Source organism: Nyctereutes procyonoides, unplaced genomic scaffold (genome assembly GCF_905146905.1).
Source record: "Nyctereutes procyonoides isolate TBG_1078 unplaced genomic scaffold, NYPRO_anot_genome, whole genome shotgun sequence".
Classification (NCBI taxonomy): domain Eukaryota; kingdom Metazoa; phylum Chordata; class Mammalia; order Carnivora; family Canidae; genus Nyctereutes; species Nyctereutes procyonoides.
Window position 1 is genome coordinate 50,645,843 of NW_026575125.1, and position 11,299 is coordinate 50,657,141.

Sequence of the window (11,299 nt, forward strand, 5' to 3'; positions counted from 1 at the left end):
ATGGAGCAGAATAGAGAACCCAGAAGTGGACCCTGAACTTTATGGTCAACTAACATTCGATAAAGGAGGAAAGACTATCCATTGGAAGAAAGACAGTCTCTTCAATAAATGGTGCTGGGAAAATTGGACATCCACATGCAGAAGAATGAAACTAGACAACTCCCTTTCACCATACACAAAGATAAACTCAAAATGGATGAAAGATCTAAATGTGAGACAAGATTCCATCAAAATCCTAGAGGAGGACACAGGCAACACCCTTTTTGAACTCAGTCACAGTAACTTTTTGCAAGATACATCCACGAAAGCAAAAGAAACAAAAGCAAAAGTGAACTATTGGGACTTCATCAAGATAAGAAGCTTTTGCACAGCAAAGGATACAGTCAACAAAACTAAAAGACAACCTACAGAATGGGAGAAGATTTTGCAAATGGCGTATCAGATAAAGGGCTAGTTTCCAAGATCTACAAAGAACTTATTAAACTCAACACCAAAGAAACAAACAATCCAATCATGAAATGGGCAAAGGCATGAAGAGAAATCTCACAGAGGAAGACATAGACATGGCCAACATGCACATGAGAAAATGCTCTGCATCACTTGCCATCAGGGAAATACAAATCAAAACCACAATGAGATACCACCTCACACCAGTGAGAATGGGGAAAATTAACAAGGCAGGAAACCACAAAATTTGGAGAGGATGCGGAGAAAAGGGAAGCCTCTTACACTGTTGGTGGGAATGTGAGCTGGTGCAGCCACTCTGGAAAACTGTGTGGAGTTTCCTCAAAGAGTTAAAAATAGATCTGCCCTACACCCAGCAATTGCACTGTTGGGGATTTACCCCAAAGATTCAGATGCAATGAAACGCCGGGACACCTGCACCCCGATGTTTATAGCAGCCATGTCCACAATAGCCAAACTGTGGAAGGAGCCTCGGTGTCCATCGAAAGATGAATGGATAAAGAAGATGTGGTTTATGTATACAATGGAATATTACTCAGCCATTAGAAATGACAAATACCCCCCATTTGCTTCAAGGTGGATGGAACTGGAAGGTATTATGCTGAGTGAATTAAGTCAATCGGAGAAGGACAAACATTATATGTTCTCATTCATTTGGGGAATATAAATAATAGTGAAAGGGAATATAAGGGAAGGGAGAAGAAGTGTGTGGGAAATATCAGAAAGGGTGACAGAACATGAAGACTCCTAACTCTGGGAAACGAACTAGGGGTGGTGGAAGGGGAGGAGGGCAGGTGGTGGGAGTGAATGGGTGACGGGCACTGAGGGGGGCACTTGACGGGATGAGCACTGGATGTTATTCTGTATGTTGGTAAATTGAACACCAATAAAAAATAAATTTATTATATAAAAAAAGAAATCTGTTTTATAGTAATCAAACCCTCTAGATACTTTATATGTATTATTTCATTAATCTTCGTAAAAACCTTACAAAAGAGGGATCACTATTGGTTTTTTAATAGATGAATAAACCAAGGCTCTGAGAAGTGAGATAATTGCCAAAAGGTCCCACAGATATTGGAAGAAACTTGTGCACATCTATCTGGCTTTAAAGTCAATGATATTCTTGCAGAATATTACTCTGCCACCTTTTGTTGTTTTGGACACCTTCCTTTTCCTGATCTTATAACCTACCAGATGTCAAACATATAGAATTTACTTCATAAATAGCTTCTGTATTTGCTCTCTCCACTCTCCCTTTTTTTTGTCCCTCCTCTCTTCCTTTCTCCTGTTTCCTATACCCTCTCTCTTAATTGAAATAAAATCTACATACAATGAAATGCACCTACCTTAAATAAACAACTCAGTGAGTTTTCATGAATGTATATACCATACTTCCACCTCTCTAAATCAATATATAAAGCATTTCCATCACTTTGAATGTTTTTTCATTTCCACTTTCAATTAATCCTTGGCTCCCATAGGCAACCATGCATATGTTTTCTGTTACTATAATAGATTAGTTTTCTTGTTTTCGAATCTCAAATAGATGGAATAACACAGTGTATACTCCTTGGGGTTCTACTTCTTTTGGTCATATAATGTTTTCTATATTCTACATATCGTTATGTATATCACATATTTTATTCCCTTTTTCGGTAACAGATTTATTGAGATATAATTCACATACCATACAATTTACCCATATAAGTGTATAATTCACTGGTTTTTAGTCTACTCACAGAGTTGTACAAACATTACCACAATTGATTTTAGAACATTTTCATTAGCCCCCAAAAAAACACTGTACCCTTTAGCCACAACACTTCAGCTCCCTATTGCTCCTGCCACCAGCCCTAAGCAATCATAATCTATTTTATATATCTATAGATTTGTCTATTATGGATCTTTCATATAAATGGAATCATAAAATATGTGTTTTTATTGTGGCTGACTTTTTCCACTTAGTATAATGTTTTCAAGATTCATCCATTTTGTAGTATGTATCAGTACTCCATTCCTTTTTATGGCCCCATAATATTCTATTGTATGGATATAGAACATTTTGTTTATTATTTCATTTGCTGGTGGATATTGAGGTTGTTTCCACCTTTTAGCTAAGATAAATAATGCTACTATGAATATTCATGTACACATCTTTGTGTAGACATATTTTTTAAAAAGCTTCTCTTGGCTATATACCTAAGAATGGAATTGCTCTCATAAAGTAACTTCGTGTTTACATTTAGAATAACTACCAAATTGGAGATGTCTTATTTTTTTCTTCATTTTAAACAAATAGTTTTTGGGGCACCTGGGGCACTCAGTCAGTTGAACATCCGACTCTTGATTTCAGCTTAGGTCATCATCTCAGGGTCCTGGGGTCAAGGCCCATGTTGGGCTCCCTGCTCAGTGGGGAATCCACTTGTCTCCCTCTCCCTCTGCCCCTCCCCTCACTTTGACTCTCTCTCACTCTAAAATAAATTTAAAACATCAAATTGAAAAAGCAGTTTTACTGAATATAAATTTCTTGATTTTTTTCTTTCAGTACTTTGAATATGTCATTTCACTGCCTTCTGATCTTCATTGTTATTGATTAAAATTCAGCTACAAGAGACCCCTTGCATGTGATGATTTATTTCTCTCTTGCTGCTTTTAAGATTTTTTTCTTAGACTTTGTCATTCAGCATTTTGACTATGATGTGTGTGGGTGTAGATCTCTTTGCCTTTATTCTACTTGAACTTCATAAAGTTTCTTGAATGTGTAGGTCAATGTTTTAAATCAAATTAGGGAAGTTTTCAGTCATTATCTCTAGGTATCCTTTCTGTGGTCTCTTTCTGGTACTCCCAATACATGTATATTGGTGCATTTAATCGTATCTCACATTTCTCTTAGGTTCTGTTACCTTTTCTTCTTTCTTTTTTTTCTGATTTCCATATTGTACAATCTCTAATGATTTATCTACAAGTTCATAAATTCTTTTTTTTCTATCAGCTCCATTTACTCTTGAACCCCTGTAGTGAACTTTCTCTTCTAGTTATTGTATTGTTTTGGCAGATAAAGGTTTGTTTTATTGAATTACTGATCTGATTAATGCTGAAGCCACTATGTACAGACAAGAGAGAGGGAGTTTTATTTCTTGGTCTCTTCCTCCTTGGACAGAGTCTTGATGATTTCCTCCTTCTTCGCCTGGAGCCTCTCTTCAGGGCACTTGCAGGCCTCCTTGGTCTTGGATCTGTGGGCCTCAGCCTGGTCAGCTAGAAGCTACTTGCGAGCCTTGTCTGCCTTCAGCTTGTGAATGTGTTCCATGAAAATCCAAGTGTTCTTGAACATGTTACCCTTCACTTTCAGGTACAGGCTATGATACATGTGGTGGTCAATTTTAGAGTCACGGTATCTTCTGAGCAGCCTGCGTAGAATTCTCATCCTTCTCATTCATGTTACCTTCTCAGGCATTCGAGCATTGGCAGTACCTTTTCTCTTACCAATGCCCATATACCTGCCCTTCCAGTGGGCCAGAGTATTTTTCTGGCACCGAGCTCGGGAATGGACAGTCACAAGCTTCCAGATAATCAGCCCATCTTTGATCAGTTTTTGTATCTGCTGATGGGAGTTTGCATTTCATTGGTCTCATTGGGGTCCAACCAGACCTTTTTGCCACAGCGGAGGACACTGGAAGCAAGCCTCTTCTGAAGCCTGAGCATACTCATGGCTGTGGCCACAGTGCCGAAAGGCTAGTTATTGTATTTTTTAACCACAGAATGTCCATTTGGTTCATTAAAAAATAATGTCTATCTCTGTTAATATTTTCTACTTAAAGAAACACTGTCATCATAGCTTCTTACTTTTTATTTTTCATTTTTTGAAGATTTTATTTATTTATTTATTTATTTATTTATTTATTTATTTGAGAGAGAGAGAGAGAGAGAAAGAGAAAGGAGAGAGAACAAGCTAGGCGGGGAGAGAGTAAGACTCCCCACTGAGCAGGGAGCCTGATACAGGGCTGGAATCATGACCTGAGCTGAAGGCAGATGCTTAACTAAGCCACTGAGGTGTATCTTACCTTACTTTTTAAATCAGAGTTTCCTCTAGTTCTTTTTAAAGATTTTTATTTAGTTATTTATTTGAGAAAGAGAGAGAGTGTGTGAGAGGGAGCACAAGAATGGCAGAGAGGCAGAGGGAGAGGGAGAAGCAGACTCCCTGCTGAGCAGGGAGCCCAATGCAGGGCTGACCCCAGAACCCTGGGATCACGACCTGAACTGAAAGCAAACACTCAACTGACTGAGCCATCCAGGCACCCCAGTTTCCTCTAGTTCTTTGAATATACCTTTAATGGCTGTTTTGAAATCTGTCTGCAAAGTCTGACATCTAGGCCCCCCTAATGCCAATTTGTATTGCCTGCTTTATTTCCTGTTTAGGGGTCATAATTTCCTGTTGTTTGCATATTTTGTAATATTTTTGGAAAAATGGTTATTTTAGATAATACATCATAGCATTCCTGGCTACTGATCCCCTTCCTCCTCTGGGACTGTATTTTATTGTTTTTTGCTTGTTTTCTTGGTTATGGTTTAGTGACTTGATGTTTCAGCTTCTATTTCCCCCACAGTATCCCACCTGTTAGATTATTCTTCAGAGGTAGTGTCTGCCTTCCATTCAGAGTGTAATCCTAAGGTCCTGGGATTGAGTCCCGCATCAGGCTCCCTGCAGGGATCCTGCTTCTCTCTCTACCTTTGTCTCTGACTCTCTGTCTCTTGTGAATAAATAAATAAATCTTAAAAAAAAGGTTACTCCTCGGAGGCAGAGCCTTGAATAAGTTCACAGTCTCTTCAAGTGCCTGGGCTGGTCTGTCTCTATTGCTATCCCACCAAGTTGCTAGCCTCAACTAATTGCTATCTGATTGTTCTGTTGATTTTGATGTTACTCTGGGGCATAAATTGCTGTGGTCTGATCTGGTAAAAGTTGACTCTTTGTGGGAGCAAGGTGTTAGCAATCTTTGTGGCTACCAGTTGTCAGGTATACTCTTCTTAGCTGTTTTTTTTTTTTTTTGCCTGTGTATCTTTGTTAAACTTCTAGATGGTATATCATTTTGCTTCTTGCTTTTAGTATTCTGGAACTGCTAGCCTCCTTTTAGTTGCTCACCACCAAGATCGCCTTTGTTTTCAACAACACCGTTAGACCTGAACTTCCTCACGCTCTGTTCCAATGTCAGTTTCCTTGGACAGAGCTACAAACTGATCAGTTCTTGTGTTCTGTCTCTGCCCTGGGCAAAACCTCAGTGACAATATACAGCTATGGGGGCAGGGGCCATGGTCTGATTTTTCCAGAGTGGCACTACTGCTCTATGAGCAGGGCTTACAGATGGGACAGTAGTTCATTCTAACTTACCCATTTACCCTCTAAACAAGATGAAACAGGGACATCTGAGTCCCAGATTTCTCAGTCTGTCATATCTGGAGTAAAGCCTCTGCTTTATCAGCAGAGGTTGGGGTTGGGTTGGGGAAAGAGACTTGTTTTCTTGTCACTGTCTGCCCAAAATAGACATCTGCAACATGAATCTTGGAGAGATGAGAGATATTGGTGGTCTGTCCCTCCAAAGGCAAAACCACAGTACCAGAATGAGAGCCAGATGGAGAGGGAGGCTTGTCTTGACTGCACATGACTAGGGTAGGAGCTGGGGTGTTGATAAGGGAGTGTGTAAGGCTCAAATGCCACAGACACTGTCACAACTTTTTAAAAAATAAATGTTTCTCCGTTTAGTGTATATCCTTAGAACAATTTCCAGGGACTTAAATGATTGTTTTTAAAATACTTTTCATTGGCACCTGTGTGGCTCAGTAGTTGAGCATCTGCCTTTGGCTCAGGTCATGATCCCGGGGTCCTCGGATTGAGTCCCACATCGGGATCCCCATGAGGAGCTTGCTTCTCCCTCTGCCTGTCTCTGCCTCTCTCTGTGTCTCTCATGAATAAATAAATAAAATCTTAAAAAAGTAAAATAAAACACTTTTCAGCAGTGAAATTGTCTTTTTCCCTGAGAAGAGGGCTCACAGCATTCCTCACATGGACATTCTGGAAATTGATCATCACCTCATTCCTTTTTATTGATCAGTAATATTCCATTGTATGAATATACCACATTATTTATGGTTCTTTCAAAACTAAGCTTATTTTGACATAATTGCAGATTAACATATGGTTTTAAGAAATACAGAAAGATTTCGTGTACCTTCTACCTAGTTTCCCCTAAGGGTGACAGCATGTTAACTATAGCACAACATCATAATCAAGATTTTAGCATTGTTATAATTCAATTTATTCAGATTTCCCCATATTTACTTGTATTCATGTGTGTCTGTCTGCCTGTATGTGTTTAATTCCATGCAGTTTTAAAAATTCAGGTTAAATTTAGTAAACATGGAGTATATTATTATTATTATTTTCAAGGATATAATTTAGTTCATGAGTTACATATAACACCCAGTGCTCATTCCATCAAGTGCCTTCCTTAATGCCCATCACCCATCTCCCCTCCAAAACCCTCAGTTTGTTTCCTATACTAAAGAGTCTCTTATGGTTTGCCTCCCTCTGTTTTTAATCTTACTACATTTTTCCTTCCCTTCTTCTTTTTTTTAAATTTTTAAAAAATTTCTGTGACTTTATTTTTTTAAATATTTTATTTCTTATTTATTCATGAGAGACACAAAGCGAGAGAGAGAGAGGCAGAGACACAGGCAGAGAGAGAAGCAGGCCCCATGCAGGGAGCCCGATGTGGGACTCGATCCCAGGTCTCCAGGATCACACCCCGGGCTGCAGGCGGCACTAAACCACTGCACCACCGGGGCTGCCCTCCTTCCCTTCTTCTATGTTCATCTGTTTTGTTTCTTAAATTCCACATATGAGTGAAATCATATGGTATTTGTCTTTCTCTGACTGACTTATTTCACTTAGCATAATACCCTCTAGATCCATCCATGTCATTGCAAATGGTAAGATCTCACTCTTTCTGATGACTAATATTCCATTATATATATAATATATTCCATTATATATAATATATATAATATGTAATATTCCATTCCATATATCTCACATCTTCTTTATCCATTCATCTGTTGATGGACATCTGGGCTCATTCCATAATTTGGCTATTGTGGACATTGCTGCTATAAACATTGGGGTGCATGTGTCCCTTCAAATCACTATTTTTGTATCCTTTGAATAAATACCTAGTAGTACAATTGCTAGGTCTTAGGGTATTCTATTTTTAACTTTTTGAGAAACCTCCATACTCTTTTCCAGAGTGGCTGCACTAGTTTGCATTCCCACTAACAGTGTAATAGGATTCCCCTTTCTCCATATCCTTGCCAATACCTATTGTTTCCTGAGTTGTTAATTTTAACCATTCTTACTGGTCTGAGGTGGTATGTCAATATGGTTTTGATTTGTATTTCCCTGATGCTGAGTGATGTTGAACATTTTTTCAAGTCTCTGTTAGTCACTTGTATGTCCTCTTTGAAGAAATGTCTGTTCATGTCTTCTACCCATTTCTTTTTTTTATAATAAATTTATTTTTTATTGGTGTTCAATTTGCCAACTTACAGAATAACACTCAGTGCTCATCCCGTCAAGTGCCCCCTTCAGTGCCCGTCACCCATTCACCCCACCCCCCGCCCTCCTCCCCTTCCACCACCCCTAGTTCGTTTCCCAGAGTTAGGAGTCTTCATGTTCTGTCTCCCTTTCTGATATTTCCCACACACTTCTTCTCCCTTCCCTTATATTCCCTTTCACTATTATTTATATTCCCCAAATGAATGAGAACATATAATGTTTGTCCTTCTCCGATTGACTTACTTCACTCAGCATAATACCCTCCAGTTCCATCCACATTGAAGCAAATGGTGGGTATTTGTCATTTCTAATGGCTGAGTAATATTCCATTGTATACATAAACCACATCTTCTTTATCCATTCATCTTTCGATGGACACCGAGGCTCCTTCCACAATTTGGCTATTGTGGACATTGCTGCTAGAAACATCGGGGTGCAGGTGTCCCGGCGTTTCATTGCATCTGAATCTTTGGGGTAAATCCCCAGCAGTGCAATTGCTGGGTCGTAGGGCAGGTCTATTTTTAACTCTTTGAGGAACCTCCACACAGTTTTCCAGAGTGGCTGCACCAGTTCACATTCCCACCAACAGTGTAAGAGGGTTGGTTCCCTTTTCTCCGCATCCTCTCCAACATTTCTGGTTTCCTGCCTTGTTAATGTTCCCCATTCTGACTGGTGTGAGGTGGTATCTCATTGTGGTTTTGATTTGTATTTCCCTGATGGCAAGTGATGCAGAGCATTTTCTCATGTGCATGTTGGCCATGTCTATGTCTTCCTCTGTGAGATTTCTCTTCATGCCTTTGCCCATTTCATGATTGGATTGTTTGTTTCTTTGGTGTTGAGTTTAATAAGTTCTTTATAGATTTTGGAAACTAGCCCTTTATCTGATATGTTTTTTGCAAATATCGTCTCCCATTCTGTAGGCTGTCTTTTAGTTTTGTTGACTGTATCCTTTGCTGTGCAAAAGCTTCTTATCTTGATGAAGTCCCAATAGTTCATTTTTGCTTTTGTTTCTTTTGCCTTCGTGGATGTATCTTGCAAGAAGTTACTGTGGCTGAGTTCAAAAAGGGTGTTGCCTGTGTTCTCCTCTAGGATTTTTTTTCCATTTGAAAGTAGTCATTTATTAACTGACCAGATTACAAAAATAATCATGGTAGATACCTTAGTTCATCCTTCTAATAAGCCTATTGATCTGGTCTTCCCTGTTGCCAGCATCTCCACCTTCTACAAAATGGGTGGTCTTTTTCTTCATTCCGCCACGTGGAGAAGATAATTTGAAGGGCCATAAAAAATTGTTGGCTTCTTTGAAATGTTTTCCAACGGTATAGATCTTGTGAATCAGATCCTCCATGCAGATGATGCCATATTTACCAAGAGACCGAGAAATCAATGTGTTATCTGTCAGGGCAATTCGGTTCTTGTTGATCTTGCCATAACCACGCTTGTAGATCAATTCATTCATTGACTTCAGGTTTGGGTACGCCCATGCTATATATGGTTCCACAATCCTTAGCATGTTAACTGAAGCCTTGTTTAGCTTAACAAAGGTGCCATTGAAGATCTGGCGAAGGCGAAGAAGCTGCAACACCTTTCGAACCTTTGGGCTCACACCATTGATACCTCTGATCCTGATGACAAATGCCAACTTGGGTTCTGCAGGCACGTAGAAGTTGCCGACTTTTCTCGCCATCCTAGCCATGTGAATCTCAGTTCTGTACATCTGCCTGTATTCCTTGTGGTAATGCTTAGCCTTTTCATAGATAAGCTTCCTCCTTGCCTTTTGAAGCATCTTTTGGGCAAACTTTTTTCTCAGACGCTTGATCTTCAACTTCGCGAAGATCCTTTGCTTTTTCTTAAGGGTTTCCGGCACAGCAGGAACCTTCTTCTTCTCTTCTGCACCCTCCATGGTTCCAGCCGGAAAAAGAGGAAGTCGGTGCATGCGCGCTTCCTCTAGGATTTTGATGGAATCTTGTCTCACATTTAGATCTTTCATCCATTTTGAGTTTATCTATGTGTATGGTGAAAGAGAGTTCCTGCCCATTTCTTGATTGGATTTTTTGTTTTTGGGGGTATTGAGTTAGATAAATTCTTTATAGATTTTGAATACTAGCCCTTTATCTGATAAGTTATTTGTGATATATTCTCCCATTGTGTCTGTTGCCTTTTAGTTTTGTTGATTATTTTCTTTGCTGTGCAAAAGCTTTTTATCTTGATGAAGTTCCAGTAGTTTATTTTCGCTTTCATTTCTCTTGCTTCTGGAGATTTGTCTAGCAAGAAGTTGCTGTGGCTGAGGTCAAAGAGGTTGTTGTCTGTGTTCTCTTCTAGGATTTTGATGGATAACTGTCTCAAATTTAGGTCTTTCATCCATTTTGAATTCATTTTTGTGTATAGTATAAGTTTCATTCTTCTGCATGTGTCTGTCCAATTTTCCCAACACTATATGTTGAAGAGACTGTCTTTTTTTCCATTGGTTATTCTTTCCTACTTTCTTGAAGATTAGTTGACCATAGAGTTGAGGACCCATTTCTGGGTTCTCTATTATGTTCCATTGATCTATGTGTCTGTATTTGTGCCAGTACTATACTGTCTTGATGGTTACAGCTTTGTAATACAGCTTGAAGTCCAGAATTGTGATGCCTTCAGCTTTGGTTTTCTTTTTCAGCATTACTTTGGCTATTCGGGGTCTTTTGTGGTTCCATACAAATTTTAGAATTGTTTGTTCCAGCTCTGTGAAAAATGCTGCTGTATTTTTTTTCTTTTTTTTTAAATTTTATTCATTTATTCATGATAGTCAGACAGAGAGAGAGAGAGAGGCAGAGACACAGGCAGAGGGAGAAGCAGGCTCCATGCACCGGGAGCCCGACGCGGGACTCGATCCAGGGTCTCCAGGATCGCGCCCTGGGCCAAAGGCAGGCGCCAAACCGCTGCGCCACCCAGGGATCCCAATGCTGCTGTATTTTGATAGGGGTTGCATTGAATGCGTATATTTCTTTGGGTAGTACAGGCATTTTAACGATATTTGTTCTTCCAATCCATGAGCATAGAACGTTTCTCCATTTCTTTGTGTCTTCCTCAATTTCTTTCATAAGTGTTCTATAGTTTTCAGAGTGCAGGACTTTCACCTCTTTGACTAGATTTAGTCCTAGGTAACTTATGGGATTTGGTGCAATTATAAATGGGATTTATTTCTTAATTTCCCTTTCTGCCACTTTATTGTTAGTGTATAGAAAT

General features: G+C 39.3%; 1 protein-coding gene and 1 pseudogene across 1 annotated transcript; both read right to left on the reverse strand.

The window, feature by feature from the left end:
* Positions 1 to 3,598: 3,598 nt before the first annotated feature.
* Positions 3,599 to 4,176, reverse strand: LOC129518488 (60S ribosomal protein L19-like; annotated as a pseudogene).
* A 4,986-nt stretch (positions 4,177 to 9,162) lies between these two features.
* On the reverse strand, positions 9,163 to 9,974 carry LOC129518393 (60S ribosomal protein L7-like). The gene has a single exon (XM_055338519.1). The coding sequence runs from the start codon at positions 9,972 to 9,974 to the stop codon at positions 9,231 to 9,233; it is 744 nt and encodes a 247-aa protein (XP_055194494.1). The 3' UTR covers positions 9,163 to 9,230.
* Positions 9,975 to 11,299: the final 1,325 nt, after the last annotated feature.